Consider the following 16,338-nt stretch of genomic DNA (forward strand, 5'->3'; position numbering starts at 1 on the left):
CTTTTGGACTGTTTGATGTAGCATTTCACATCTATATCAAACGACCATTTGAGAGTGATCATCTGCCTAATCTCTTCCGAGAGAGGAAGACTGATGAATTTCTTTGACCTCTTAATCCCTAAGTGTTCCTTTTGCACCATGCTTTTTGAAGTGGATTTTTTTTTCTATTCTATATCCTTAAAATGAGTCAATGGCTTAGGATTGTCTTGTCATTTAATTCAGTAATTTATTATTAAGCACATAAAAGATGATACAAAGATGATGTTATGTAAAGATAAACTGAAAAACAGTCTACTGTCAAGGAATTAAAGATGTAACAACAGTAAAATCTTCAATGAATGTTTTTGTGACTCCTTTAAATTCTGATTTTTACCTGATCCTCCATATTTTTATAGTTTGGAGCTTTTCTTTTCTCCTCTGTAGTAATCTTTCTATTAGCCACGCAAGGTTTTGCTTTGGTGTGTTGTTGTTTTGGTGGTGGGTGGTTGTTGAGCTCCTGAGATTTTAACCCTTAGCACTCACTTATCCTGGACTTACACTGAGACATTTATCGTCTCCAGACTTCCTATGAGTTCTTTAGTTTTCTCAGCCCCTCCTATTTTGTCCCCAAAGCCCACATTTATTTCATACCCTTGTTAAAATGGGTAACCACTTGGTTTTTAAGAATAGTTGTCCTTTCTTAATGAAATAGTGGATTGAATTGTGATTTTTATTACAGAATGGTTCACCAACAAATAATTTTTAGGTCCGTTTCTGTTTACCTCAGGAGAAAAGTCAAAATAGCCTTTCCTGTGAATCCCAAACTGCCCATCGAAGGGAGTCATTTGCTCTCTTTGAACCCAGCCAGATGTACCTCAGATGACAAGCCTATGATCTGCTTTGAGAAGGTCACAACCTTGAAAACTCTATGGAGCAGTTCCACTCTGCACACCTGGGGTCACCATGAGTTGGACCCAACTTCACTGCATCTAACAACATAATCTGATGTTGTACTGACCTGGGTTTGGGTGTTCCACTACAACCCCTGGCCTACTGTCGCAGCTTCCCCTCCCGACAAACATGTGTAGGTGTCAGCCACCATTTGGGCTCTCTCGCATGCTGTGCTTTATGTCTTTTATACCCATGACAATCGGTCTTTCTCCTACCTTCAGCGCTTCCTCTTACTTGGAGACTTCTGCGATTAATAAGGTCTGGAAAGCCAGGTCTAGGTGATGATAATTATTCTCCTTTGACCCTTGAACTTACTTATTTTTTTCTTAGCTCTCTAGGGCCACAATGAGTTATTCATTAACAAGTATGATTAGTACATAAGCACAACTATCAGCTTGTGTCTGTTTATAAAGTTAACTCTCAATTATTGAGAGACCAGTTAACTAGTGTGGAGGTGATATGGGCCTCCTGCAGATTAGATTACCTTTTGGCCACTTTACTCCCTGCAGAATACGGCTTCAAGGTGTGGAGATTACCAAGCCAAAGTTGTGAAACAAAGATTATTCATTTGTGCTATATGTGAAGAAGGAAGGTTGAGCAATCTACTTCCATAGTGATACTGCCTCAGAAACCCAAGGAGGGGTCGCTATGACTCGGGTCCGACTTGACAGCAAATAACAACAACAACATATGTGAATAGTTAGTAAAGTCTGATGGATACTGAAATTATACATCTCAGTGCACCTAAGGCTAGACATAAGCAGTGGAAAAGGGCTTCCTTTTATGTTATATAGATGCTTGCAAATGAGCAGTAAATAGAAGGTATTATGGATGCTAGAAGTTAAGAGTGTTATATTTCTGGTATTAAAATTGAGTTAACAAATTGCTACCAAATGTTTATTTCCTATAAAATGAAGTGTTTGGTTGTCCATCCCTAGACAGGAGCTTAGAGGTAGAAGGCCCTTGTCTTGGTTCTTTACTGCTGCTGTTACAGAAGTACCACAAGTGGATGGCTTTAACAAACAGAAACTTATTTTCTCTCAGTTTGGGAGGATAGAAGCCTGAACTCAGGGGAAGGCTTGTTCTCTCTGTGAGCTCTGGGGGAAGGTCTGTGTCTCCTGGTTCCTTGGAGGTCTCCATGTGGCTTGGCATCTATCTTCCCCAATATCTCCTTGTTCCTTTTATATCTTGTAAGAAATTGACTCAAAATGCACCCTCCACTAATACTGCCTCATTAACATTATAGATAACTCACTCCCAAATGGGATTATAACCACAGGCACAGAGGTTAGGATTTGTAACACATAATTTCTGGGGACACAGTTCAATCCATAACAGCCCCAATCATTACACTGACTTCAAGGCAGGATTTAGCCTAAGTGACTTAAAATATTTTAGGTTCATCCAACAATAATTGTAACTGCCCTTGGGCATTATTGAAACCGAACTCGTTGCCATCAAGTCAGTTCCCTATGTGTGTGAGAGTAGAACTGTGCTCCATAAGGTCTTGAGTGGCTAATATTTCAGAAGTAGATCACCGGGCCTTTTTTCCAAGATACCTCTGGGCAGGTCTTCGTACTGGTTTGAAACGGTTCAGTCATGGCTGATAGAAACAAAGGCAGTGTATGTGTTGCACAGCAACCAAATCTCCTGCACACTGGATTTTCTCCCAAGTAGGAAACAGGCAGCAGTGCCCCACTCAAAGATGGTGGCTAACCAACGCAGATAACAGCTGAGTGTGTTAACTGTTGTACTGCCCAGGGACTCAGATAGTATTGAGGTAACAACAAATAAATCTAAGTTGTTGGGGAGACACAACAGTTGATTTCTCACAACTTTTCATATTTATTTTATACTACCTTGATGAATAACCTGTCTTAAGTAATAAGTCAGTGTTCCTAAAAAGGTGGGTACAGACGTGACATTTATTTGAGGCATAATTTGTCATTAAATTGTGTTATTATTCAAAGGTGCTTTAGAATCCTTTAAGACCAATAGGTGATGTTCCCTAAAATTTTACCTTTATGAGATTCCAGCTAATGTCTCCCCACTCTTAATCACTGAGTATTTATTGTTCTATAATAGTTTAACACCCTTTTTTTTTTGAAATTATTTGGGAGAATATTTTAGTGAACACCTTTGTACTGGTTAATAAGGCTAAACTTTTGCAACCTATAGAATCTTGCCACAAGAATTAGATTCATATCAATCAGTTTATATACAACTAGTACTTTACTCCTGAAATTAATGGAACACTTTATTTTTTGGAATCCTCTATAATGGGAGTCAGTAAACTTTTCTGAGAATGGCCAGATAGTAAATATTTCAGGCTTTGCAGACCAAGAGACAACTGAGGATTTTGTGCAGGTATTTATATAACGAGAGGGAAAACAAATTTCTATTATTTTTTGTAATGTAGATCTATTAATGAGCAGAATGCAATATACTTATGGCCACTGGAATACAAATTCTATATCATTTTCATGTGTTATAAAATATATATTATTTTTCTTTTATTTTTTTAACCTTTTAATAAATACAAAAAAACATTCTTATGTTGTTGGTTTTTCTAAAACAGGCAGTGAGCTGAATTTGTCCCATGTAGTTTTCCAACCCTTGCCCTAGAACATGGCTTCTTAACCCGTCGTCCTTAAACCTGCACCAACCAGACGTGAGTTTTATGGGGCCTTTGAATAGCATGGAATCATTGACAAGGGTTTGTGCACACATGATTTTTTTCTGTGGACAAGGTGTACATGTTTCATATGACTGTCAGAAATGTCCAAGAGTCAATAAAAAAGAGTAAGAATCACTGTTCTAAAGACATTTTTGGTAATTTTAGGAGACATTTCTTGAGTGCCTGCTAGTACCCAGGTATCAGTCACTGGGAACTCATGGAAATTTTGACCACAGACTCTGAGTAAAAATCCTTTTCAGTTTTCTCCACCATTAGAGTTGCTTATGCAAGACACAGAGAAAAATGAACAGCCATGCCTTTGGTTTTAGAAGTAAAAGCTTTACCCATAGTTTCAAGTATTTTGTGAATAATTTAGGTTCAGTTAAATGTCTGGAAGATACTTTAGTGTCCAGACCAGTTCAGGCCATAAATAGAATCAGATTCAACCCATTAGGGACCTTTCTCTTGAAAGTAAAAATTGCCCCATGGTTAGGTTCATGTTCTTTTCGGTAGGTGCTGTAGAGTCATTCCGGACTCACAGAGACCCTGTTTACAACAGAAGGAAACAATGCCAGGTCCTGCACCATCCTCAAAATCGTGGCTTTTTGCTTGAGCCCATTGCTCATATTAGTTAGCTTCATGGTAGTGCTACCAAAACGAAGTGCTGCAAAATAGGTACTGGCAGGATTAAAATTGCTTATTAAAGCTGAATATGTAAGCTTGCAGGCTGCTTGACGTGGCTGTTAGCCAAAGCTAAGGCCTTGAATGTTCAAATTCATGAAATAGAGGAGTTGCCCTGGGGCAGAAGCGGTGGAGAGAAAACAGTAATGGCCACTGGAGTTCCTGCCTATGCTCCAGGGTGGGGAAGGGAAGAACTTTCTTCTTCTCAATGAACAGTGTTATAAAATGAAATTTATACTGAAAAAGAAAATGGTAGTGAAAGCTACAATACTCATCTTAAAACCTAAGATGGTACGGTATAGTTAGTAGTAAAATCTTAAAAAAATTTAAGCACTCTCAACAATCTCCTCGCATTTTTTATGTTGTTGTGAGTTGCTTTCGAGTTAATTCCAACTCATAGTGACACCATAGGACAGAGTAGAAGTGCGCCATAGGGTTTCCAGGGCTGTAATCTTTACAGGAGCAGATTTACCACATCTATCTCCATAGAGCAGCTGGTGGGTTCAAACCTCCGACCTTTCCGTTAGCAGCAGAGTGCTAACCATTGTGCAACCAAGGCTTAGCTTACATTTTTTTAAAATAGATTGTTAATTAGTTTATAGGTTTTCTCATGTAATTGGAGCATACAACAACAGATTAAAATATATTGACAGCATATAATAACAGAGGAAAATATATTCCATAGACAGCAGAAGTTCACCAGGAAAATTTCCCTGGTCAATCACCCCAAAAAAAGAAGGGCAAAATTATGGAACAGTAGCACTACTGTGGAGTCCCTGAGTAGTGCAATTAATACTCAGTTACTAACTGGAAGGTTGATGGTTTGAATCTACCCAGAGATGCCTCGGAAGGCAGGCCTGGAGACGTACTTGTGGAAGATCAGAGCTTTCGAAATCCCTGGGGGGGCACAGTTCCACTCGGAAAAGAGGGTCGCCTTGGGTCAGGATCTGCTGGGCAGAAACTGGCTTGGTGTTTGGTTTGGAACTACTATAAACAGAAAGCGTTGCTCATACATACATGAGGCTTAAATGTTAGTAATTGGTGACTATTGATTATGATGAACAACTTCTTTTATAATCTGAAAAATCCTCACATTATCAAGGCTTTCTTTTACTTCAGGGGTTTAGAGATTTAATAATGATCTTTCTCGGTTCTATAAAAGGCAAAATCAAAAAGCATCAGGAGAATGAGACGGTGACTTCAGTGAGAAATTTACTGTCATGATTATAGCACCTAGTGTTGCCCCCTTGCCTCTTAAGTCTCTTGGCCACCATGCCTTCTCTACCTACCTTAGTGAGTCTTACCAGTTCTAGATTTTTCCTTTAGGACCAGAGTCTTTCTGTCCTTCCCAATGTACCAATTAGCTAATTTGACAAACTCCCCTAAACTAGTGTGCTCATTAGAGTACTAGAGGGCCTTTTCTCTCCAAGTAGATTGTAGTTTATAACAGGAACTTCCTGTGCTGGTGAGAGTATCACGTCAGACGGGGGGATATTGCCCCTCACCTCATACCCTAAAGCCTCCTGTTTGACTGTATTTAGAGCTATTCCTGTGAATGTGATTAAGCAGAAGGAGTGGGCCCAGCTTGGCAAGGCAACAGATTCATTTTATTTCTCGTGAAAGAAATAACAAGAAAACAAGAAAGATCACATACTATTAGTATTACACAGTCAGACGGCACCAGCTACGCAGCAATGCACTAACCGCCTTATAGAGTCACTATTTGAAATGTTCTGCATTTCATCACAATTTGCTCTGAATGTTTTAACTTGTTGGAATTTATTTTTTAAATTTATCAGTAATTATATCAGTCATTCATTAAGTATTGGGTACTAGAGGGGAGACAAGAGAAGTATCAAAGGAATTATAAGTGTGTGTAAAGCGTTTTGCTGCTGACCAAAAAGGTCAGCTGTTGGAACCCACCAGCCGCTCCTCTGTGGGAGAACGATGAGACAGTCTGCTTCTGGGAAGATTTGCAACCTCAGAAACTCTATGGAGTAGTTCTACTCTGTCCTATAGGGTCACTATGAATCGGAATCAACTTGACGGCAGTGAATTTGCGTTTTATTGTTTGGTTTGGTTGCGTTTTTTAAGAAGAAAAGATGCCCACACATGGAACAAACTGGAAAACAGCACAGTTAAGTGATAAATTATGCAGTTACAGATAATAAAGGGAATACATATATCAAACTCTTCGAGACCAGGACCTTGAGAAATAGAGAAGCCAGTAATAACCTTTTGCATTTCTAAGGCTTTTCTTCTTAAGTTGTGCTCTAGTTTATGTTCCTTATAATCCTGTTATCTTATCTCTTCCTGCCTAGAAGGGATCCTTATAGCATTTCGGGGGCCTCCCTTTGAACTGTGGGTATCATCTGGCTCTCTAGATAAAGGCAAGTCAGATTAGTTAGTGAAACAGGACCTCTCATTAAAATAATAATAATAATAATAATAATAATAATAAATGTAAGTATAACAACCATAATGATCTAATTGTAAGTAGATCGCAAGAAATCATGAAGTACTCTTTTTTTTTTTCAAATTCCTTTCTTCCTCAACTCCTTGCTGTGCACCATAATTGGCGGTGGGCCAAGATGAGAAGCAAGGCCAGTGTTTGGCAGGGCGGATGAGAAATGTGGTTGGGCAGGCAGCCTTAGGGCCTTGTAGTACTGATAAGCGAAAGGAGGGAGGAAGTTGGAAGGAAGGGGTCTTTCCAAGACTCCCTCAAGTCTGCCTGCAAAGGCCATGCCTGTCAAGGAGACATAGGGCATTTCCCCTTTGTGTGATATTGCTGGTGACATGGTTTTGAGACGGAAAGAAAAAAAGGCACAAGAGAAAACACATTTGGAACAGTCTTCATCAATGAGATGTCATTTGACTAAGGCATGACCTTAAAAATGATGTGGCTTGTTTTATCAGTTTACCAATAAATGTGGCACTTAAAAACACCTTGTTTTAAAATCAGCTCCAATGTGGTCATTAGTATGAGGCTAAAGATTAATCAGAAGAAACAATATCACTTTTTAGCTGGCTTAGGTTTTTCTGGAAGAAGGCTGGCTGCCTTGGATAATAATGGGATGAATTTACTTACCTGTAACAATTTCTCTCCCTCTCTTTTAAACATGCAGAATTCCTTTCCTGTGACTCCATCAGTTCCAGCTAATCCTGCCATGGCTTTCAATCCTTACTTACCTCATCCTGGGATGGGCCTGTTTCCTGCCGAACTGGTACCAAATGCACCTGTTCTGTTTTCTGGAAACCCACCTGTCGCGTTACCAGGAGCTGCTGCTCCAAAGCCGATGCGCTCTGATAAACTGGAGGTATTTGTGTAGAAATATGTAAATACATAGAGAACCTTCACAAATATTAACCTTATGCATAAGCCATCATTCTCAGAGACCGATGTTTTGAATGTTTTCAATAAGTGCACATGGATTTTAGTTTATGAAGTAGAATCTCAGACAAATGTCAAACAGTTTACTAGTGCAACTATGCATTGCTTCAGTTGTCCAGTAGGTCATCCAATGTCTAGGTGTACCCAGCCATAGACTGTATCTCTTATGCTATGGTACAGGAAGTTTGGGTGGGAATGCTCCTTGTACCCAGGTTTCAGTTTGTCAGCATGGGATGGCTATTTTTGTTCACAAGTCTCTCTTAGTTGCTGGAATAATCAAACTGAACAAAAGTAGACTCATCTAACTCTGTATGAAAGTGGAATGTAAATCTATATGAATGCAGAATGTGTGAGCCTTGTAGTGTCTAAATCCTTTTCCTCATTTTAAGACAGATGTACTGGACAATAAGTATCCCTTGATTTCTAAGAAAAGAAACTCTAAATAAAATTTCAAATAGCTTTTTGCTTTATTGAAGTCCTTCAGCCTTCCCTTAATCATCGTTCTTCACAAATTGAAATAAATAACTGGGCAATTTCTTACAAAGTCGGCTCCATTGGCAGTCCCTTGAATACATGGTAATGTATCATAATGGAATCTAAATGTACGTGTAACTCAGTCATGGTCCACAGGTCTGCTGTGTAAAACCATCAGTGCACGGCTGTGTGATAAAGACGCATCTCAGACCTTAAAAAATAAGCCCTGCTGCAAATTTAGCTAATCACGCTTTTAGGCTGTGTATTAAATGGAGGATTTTTTTTTTAATGGTTTTCAATATCTCTTAAGCACTTTTATTTGAATGTCAGAAAAACAGACCACTTTCTTTTGGGGAGAGTGGACTTTTTTTTTTTTTTTTTTTTTTATCGCTAAGAATAGAAATTCATAGCAAATATGGCTTTACATTATCCTTCATCTTTTGAGATTTTTCCTAAATAAATTGACAAAATAATAGATACCATTACTGTTACATTCACTGGCAAAATAAATAAAAGCCATCAATGTGGTGTTACTATTTCCTTTTTCTTCTTTAAGGTCTGCCGAGAATTTCAGCGTGGAAACTGTACCCGTGGTGAGAATGATTGCCGCTATGCTCACCCCACTAATGTGTCCATGATTGATGCAAGTGATAATACCGTGACGATCTGCATGGATTACATCAAAGGGCGATGCTCCCGGGAGAAATGCAAGTACTTTCATCCTCCCGCACACCTGCAAGCCAAACTCAGGGCCACTCATCACCAGATGAACCACTCAGCTGCCGCCACGATGGTAAGGACAGATCCAACTGGTGGGTCTTTTTTTTGGAGTAATTATTAGTACCTTCCCATACTTGTCTGATATCCTGTAACCATCATCATGGACATTCATGAAGGAGCCTTAACATGAACAGTCAAGTTTACAAGCTAGAAAAAGAATAATCGATCAATTTGACTTAAAAAAAAAAAAAAAAAAACCTAAGATTTTCTAGTTAATTAGTTAAAAGCTGTGCTGCTGATTTTAACCTAGTGTTCTCTTTTTCCCATTTTAAGAAAGTAAACGATATGATCTAAAGAGTCCATTATTTTCGAATGGTTTTATCGTCTAACTGTCCTCAGTATCCAAGCATAGAGAGGATTGTGAAGGTGGTGCAGGGCCGTGCATTGTTTCGTTCCGTTGCTATGAGCTGGAGCCAACTCCAGAGTACCTGACAACAACCACCACCTCAGTGTCCAGAAGAGGCAGAAAACTGCTTCTTGGCTCTGTGAGCTACCCTCATGGGCACTTGGCTAGTAACATCCTTAATGCATTTCAAAACCTGGGACTTGAAAGATGGGGTGTTAAGTAGGTTCTGATTTCCCATAAGCTGACATTCTTTCCTTTCTGTAGGGGTGGTGGTTTCAAGGACAAAGGCAGCAGCCTGCCAATGTATGTGTGCAGGGGGGATAGGGGATAAAAATTTCTGCCTGGTTGGGAGAAGAGAGCTCAGTTGCCCAGCAAGGCAGCTTTGGGGGAATGTTAAGTTCTACTTAACACTGTAGAGTGTTAAGTGTAGGGAAAATATTTTTGTAACACTACAATGCAATAGGTTGATAAATAATAATTACAATTACTTAATCATTTGTCCCAGCTGTCATTTACTGTGATATGCTGCTCTGTATTTTTTTCTTCTACTACCTGGGCCTTCCCTCATGTACTATGGAGGAATAACCTCAAATAAGGAACAAAATTTTGAGGAAATCTCATGTTCCTTGGCTCCGGGAAAAGAGCCTACAATCCCTGGAAGCCCAAGAAATGCTGTGTTGAACTAAATCTCTTCACAACCATTTATAGTTCCAAGTCTCATGACAGAGACCTTACCCTTCTACAAGAGAGATACTTTTATTTTCAAGTGTCCCTACTTGTTAAGAAGATTTTCCTCATGCTAAATTGAATTCTATCTTGCTGTAACTGGAACTTCATAAAATACATCAATCCTTGTTCCATATGAGAGTGACTCTCCTGTCCTATCCAACGGCCAAATATCACAAATCTCTCCAACCATTTTTGGACTTGCTATGCTTTCTCAACAGCCTTTGCTTTCTCAGAACGGACCCCATTACTTCAGGAAGAATCTGAGCACCAAAGTAGAACAGACTTAGGAGCTCTGGTGGCATAGTGCCTAAGGCACTTGACTGCTAACCAGAAGGCTAGCAGTTCAAACCCACCAGCCACTCCTTGGAAGGAAGGTTGGGCAATCTACTTCTGTGGTGATACTACCTTGGAAACCCAAGGAGGGGTCGCTATGAGTCAGATCTGACTCGAAGACAGTGAGTTTGGTTTTATTATTATTATTATTGACTCGAAGACAGTGAGTTTGGTTTTATTATTATCATCATCTCCCTTGTTCTGAATGACATACATTTGTTCATGACTCTTGGATTCTTTTCTCAATCCAGAGAATGAAAAATGTAAAATAAAATAAAAAAGATTTCACCACATTTTTTTGTCTCTTAAATTGTTTTGATTGGGAGAATTTTAAGCTATGAGAAAAAAAAGGTGTCTAGAATATATATTTTGTGCAGAATTAAAGCCTCTGATTTTTTTGTTAAGTCAAAGGCATAGAGTTCAGATCAGTGTGTATTTAGTAATGAAGCAGAATGCAGTTGGCCCCATAAACATAAAGGTTCTCATCCACATGGAATGTAAAATAAATGGCTTCCTTGTGCCATTGTGTACCCGTACCCATGCTCAGTCAGGGAGCCTTCATATGTGTGGGCCCATTTCTGAGGATTTGGGAACATTTGGTAGGACATATATGTTACAAGTCAGCACCAAGTTTCCATTTAGAGAGCTAAATGTTAGGTGGTAGGCTTTTGGTTGGTACTTGTGACTGTCAATATAAGATTTCTTTCTGAGGAACTGATCAAAGTAGGTTCTTAGTGGTAACGAATTTGAGGTAAAATTAAGCAAAGGAGACTAAGGAGTAGCTATTTACTTCATCCACAGTCATTGGCAAGTTTGTGAATTTGTAATGATGCTGCTGAAGCTCTTCCAGTGTTAATAAGCAAAATATTAGTAATCACACAGGCACCACCCAGTCAGAACTGGGCACTGAGCTATTAGAACGGATGCCAGAATAAACAAAGAGAACTACCTTACCAGGGTCTAACAGTTGGATATCCATCTAGACCCTGCCTCAGCTGGTACTTTGCTTGTCAGCACACCTTTGGTTCTGATGATAAAACTATCTATGTTCCTATCTAGAGAAAGGGAACACTTTCACTTCGCTAATACCAACCGAAAAAAGAAAAAAAAGAACCTAAACTCACTGCTGTTGAGTTGGATCTGACTCATAGCAACCCCTCCTTGGGTTTCCAAGGTGGTATCACTACAAAAGTAGATTGCCCAATCTTCCTTCTGAGGAGTGGCTGGTGAATTTGAACTGCCAGCCTTCTGGTTAGCAGTCAAATGCCTTAGGGACTATGCCACCAGAGCTCTCTCCTCACTAATACCAAAGGGAACTCTTTTTAATAGCCTGATACACAGTCTCTTATCTTGGTCAGTTAAAATCTTAGGCAAATCTGTTCTCCCTCAATGGTGATAAAGGTGTTAGAAATTATAAATTACATTTTACAATTTATAGTTTTAGTCATCGCAGCCTTTGCCATCTGGGTCTCATTTATAAATTTGGAAATTTTGTATCTTTAAAGGTCGGGCTTACTAATGTATCGGGTCTCAGAGAAAAAGGGGAAGACCTTCAACAAAACAGTGGCTGCAACGATGGGTTCGAGCACAGCAATGATTGTAAGGATGGTGCAGGACTGGGCAGTGTTTCATTGTGTTGTATGTTGGGTGGCTATGAGGCAGAAGCAACTCGAAGGCACCTAACAACAACAACAAAGCTCACTTGGTTTGCTTGGTTGCACTTTTCTACCATTCTTGTCTTAATTTAGGAGAAATATAAAGCAGATCTGTCCCTCCGTGTTCACTGACAGAGTTCCCAGAGGAAAATAGAGATGAGATACCTTTGGGCCTTTGTTATCCACAGGAATAAGGAGATCTCGGCTTGCCACTTTGGGGCATATGGAAGGCTTGTTACTCGGCACAGTTGTTCCTTAAAAATTTGATGCATACTGAATTGTGTTGCTGGGACATATTTTTTAAGTAATGTGTAATTTGGTGAGGAAAGAAAAAAAAGTAGTGTTTAACTTCTGCAATGAATCTGGTCCAGGGACAAGTTTGATTATTATAAGCACTGTGGGATTTTTGAAAGAACTGCATACATGAAAGGAAGATTAGGAAATGCTAATCAAATTAAACCTTACAAGGACTTAACAAAGCAAATTGTTCTTCCCAGAATGCACAACAAGCTTGTATAAATGAGAATGGCATACATTTTGCTAGTTATCTGTCATACCTGGATGGGGTGGGCGAAGGTGAGGAATGAGTCATTAGCTTTTTCCTTACATGTTGGTTTGGAAATATATGGTTCTAGGCTGTGAACCAGAAGTCCTTGTATGAATTGAATTTTGTCTTACAGGGCTATGGTATGAGACTGTGATTGACCAACATCTGTTTAATCACCTGTGTACTATGTATCTCTTAGACCCACATGCAGCATTTTAACTGGCAGGAATCTGTTTCCTGCTGTATCTGTTGCTTCTGCTAATCTCATTTTAATCGATTAATAGATGAGCATCCCTGAGATGTTAATATTAAATGACTATATACTGCAGCAGCTTTCTGCCACATCCTGCCCAAAGGAGGTGGTCCTTTTTTATTTGCCTTAATTAGTCAAGTTGCAAAGCTCTATTTGTCCTTCGTATTTTTATTTTCGGAGGTTTTATTTGCTCTGTTTTGGACTAATAACTCATCTAGTGAACCGTTTAATCTCTGCATCTGTTACCTGGCTGTGGCAGCCACTGCTTATTGAACGTCTTGCTCAAATGGAAACCCTTGCAGGTGGCCATTCATTATGTACCTGGTGCTTGCTCGGCTTGAGTACATTTTTCACTTTCTTTGTTACTGTCTTTGAACCCATCCCTCCCCCACAGACCGTACAGCCTGGTGCACTTCAACTGATGCCAAAGAGACCGGCACTTGAAAAGAACAATGGTGCCCCTCCAGTCTTTAATCCCAGTGTTTTCCACTGCCAACAGGCTATGGCTAACCTGCAGCTCCCGCAGCCGGCGTTTATCCCTGCAGGTGAGAACAGGGCTCTGGGCACTGTGAGTTTAGTGATTTTGTGAATGTATGCAAGTTACTTGTCTGCTTAACTAGCTAGTCATGTAAGCTGCTTCTAGAGAACTTTTATGAGAAGACTGTCAACATGTATTTTGATGAGAAATAACACAAGGAAGTTGATCTGCTAGTATATAGAACAACTTCCTTTACTATGATTCCTGGAAATGCGTGGTTGGAAATCAAACTAGGAAAAGGGGTCATTATTTTGCATTTTGAACATTTCTGATTTTTTCCTTCTTGTGATTGATTCACTTGGTTCTGTCTCAAACTAATTCCTTGACTCTTAGGTATCACTGTTAAAGACAATGGTCTGCCATCAAAGATTGCTTTCCAGTTTCAGCACTGCAAAAATATGTAGCCTATATATCTTTGATACACCAAAAGCAGTTATAATCAAACTGCCCTTAAATGTGCTTGGGTGGCACAAGTGGTTTGGGATTGACTGCTAACTCAAAGGTTGGTGGTGTGAACCCACCCAGTGGCACCATGGAAGAAGGGCCCAGCAATCTGCTTCTGTGGAGAACACAGCCAAGAAAATCCTATGGCAGTTCTACCCTGGAACATGGGCCGCCATGAGTCAGGCGCCAAGTTAATGGCAGCTAACAACAGCATAGTATGATACAGGACAGTGTTGGCTGTAAAACAAGTCATTTCAGCCTCGAATTCTTAAACCACTTAATATCAGAAATATATAATTCATTATATTTTCTTAATATTTTGTAGCATATGTAGTGCCTAAGGCACTTGACTGCTAACCAGAAGGCTGGGGGTTCAAACCCACCAGCCACTCCTTGGAAGGAAGGCTGGGCAATCTACTTCTGTAGTGATACTGCCTCGGAAACCCAAGGAGGGGTCACTATGAGTCGGATTTGACTCGACGGCACATAACAACAACAACAACAACACGTTCAACTATATTTTATAACATAATAGTTTCGTACCATAATGTTCACCAAGAAATATGGGTTAAAGTGTTTTTATTTGCAGCACTTTTTTCTTTAGAAATGGCGTTAATTTACCTACTATTTAGATGACTCCACCTTGGTGACTTCCAGTTTGTCTTACAGCTATGGTATGAACTCAGTAGCCCAGGAAAGCTAACCAAGGTTGTTGAATGTGATTATGTGTAAAACTTACGTTATTCATTCTGGGTTTCCTCAACTGTATAGTCACTTTGTTTAGAAGTTATATCATATTTTTCATTTATTTATTTATTTTGCTAGATTGACCTAGTTAAAGTCTAGATTTATAAGCAAAAATGTCAGATGAGTTCCATTCGTCTTAATTAATGGCAAGATAAAAACGTGTCTGGCTAAGATCCCCCTCTAAATGAAAAGTCTATTTGCCATATGTTCATAGTCAAGACCTTGGTTACAGCAAAGTAGGGGAAGCAGTGTTAATAGATTAATGCCCTAAATAAAAATGTTGGCACCAAATACCAGACCTTGTTGTATATTTTGAAAATAGTATGGGTAACAAATGAAAAATTTTCCCTCTCTGGATAAAAATCACTGAAGATGTATTGATCCAAAATAAATATGTAATGTTGGCATGGTAGTTCCTTTGAAGAAATATTGAAGATAATTTTTGAACCTAAGAATCCAAGAATTACTTTGCCTACCTGGGTATGTGATCTGAAAGCTAAACTGTAATCATAAGCATAGGAGATGACTCGGTTTGCACGTGCTGGTTACTTAATATTGCAAATAATATATCTTTCTAGTTAAAATATTCTTTCTATCAGTAAAGCTTTAATAATGAAATATCTCTTTTCTTTACTTTCCATGCTTTTCTGCATGATGTACAGGGTCAATACTGTGCATGGCACCCACTTCAAGTATTGGTAGGTTTTTCAAGACAGATTCTCAACTTTTTCTAATCTGGAAAAAAAAGTGTTTCTGCTGTAACTGAATGAACAATGTGGCTGCACGTTTGTTGATTCTTTCGGGTTTAATATCGCGCTGCTTCAGTCCTTTGTGGAATCAGAATAGTCCCACCTTCTGTGCTTTGTTAATTGTCACTGTGGCCAAGTACTGACTCTGCTGTTTCTTTATTTCTTCCCTGAAAATGGCAACTTAAATACTTTGAAACACTTCCTTGCCAAGCCAAACCGAGAAATTATGTTCTTAGATTTATAGCTGTTATTTAAAAATTAGGAAATGTTTCAGATTTATAATTTGTAAAGTACAATGAAAACAATTCCTTTCCAAGAAGTTTATCCATAAGACCATTCAATACTCAGATGGTGAAGAAGGAAGAATTGAGCAAAGCTAGAGAATTCTATAATTTTCTGTGAGCCTACAACATAGCAGCTTTCTGCACAGAAAGCAGGCATAACAGAGTTTCAAAATGACTCTTTTGGGAGTTATGTGGTTTTTTAACAACCAGTCCCATTCAGATTTTTTAATTAGGCACCAGTCCAATATGGTAGCCATGTCTAAGCTCTTTTCTACATCACTAATACTGAAGATGAGAGAGTGACTGCTTCCCTTTCAAGAGAACTCTTGGGGAATTCGCAGCTCCTATAGATCTCATAGGAGCTCTAGAAGCATCGTGCCTAAGGCACTTGACTGCTAACCAGAAGGCTAGCAGTTCAAACCCACCAGCCACTCCTCGGAAGGAAGGTTGGGCAATTCTACTTCCGTAGTGATACAGCCTCAGAAACCCAAGGAGGGGTCTTTATGAGTCAGATCCAACTCAACGGCACATAAGAACACCAACAACATAGTTCTCATGGTCACAAGGAACAGACCAGGAGATAATAGCTCTGATGTTCATACAGGAAAGAATGACTCCATCCATCCCAACCATCATATTTCAATCCAGTTTCCCTATCCTTTTTGCAAGTTTGAAGTAGTCCAACCTCCGTCCCATAGATGAGCCAGATGGTAGATGCAGATCCAAACAGAGACTAACACCCTTATTGGGACAAAATGAGAAGTCAAAATGACCAACCAC

The 16,338-nt window shown here is 39.3% G+C and overlaps 1 protein-coding gene across 1 annotated transcript in view; it reads left to right on the plus strand.

Annotated features, from left to right (window-relative positions):
- MBNL3 (muscleblind like splicing regulator 3) overlaps window positions 1-16,338 on the plus strand; it is a 70,116-nt gene that overhangs the window by 50,818 nt on the left and 2,960 nt on the right. Inside the window, exons 3-6 of the mRNA XM_042782296.1 lie at window positions 7,414-7,605; window positions 8,710-8,946; window positions 13,191-13,341; window positions 15,188-15,223. Coding sequence (XP_042638230.1) covers window positions 7,414-7,605; window positions 8,710-8,946; window positions 13,191-13,341; window positions 15,188-15,223 — 616 coding nt within the window. The remainder of the gene's footprint in view (window positions 1-7,413; window positions 7,606-8,709; window positions 8,947-13,190; window positions 13,342-15,187; window positions 15,224-16,338) is intronic.

Source organism: Orycteropus afer, unplaced genomic scaffold (genome assembly GCF_000298275.1).
Source record: "Orycteropus afer afer isolate SDZICR_OR568_19922 unplaced genomic scaffold, OryAfe1.0 scaffold00287, whole genome shotgun sequence".
Classification (NCBI taxonomy): domain Eukaryota; kingdom Metazoa; phylum Chordata; class Mammalia; order Tubulidentata; family Orycteropodidae; genus Orycteropus; species Orycteropus afer.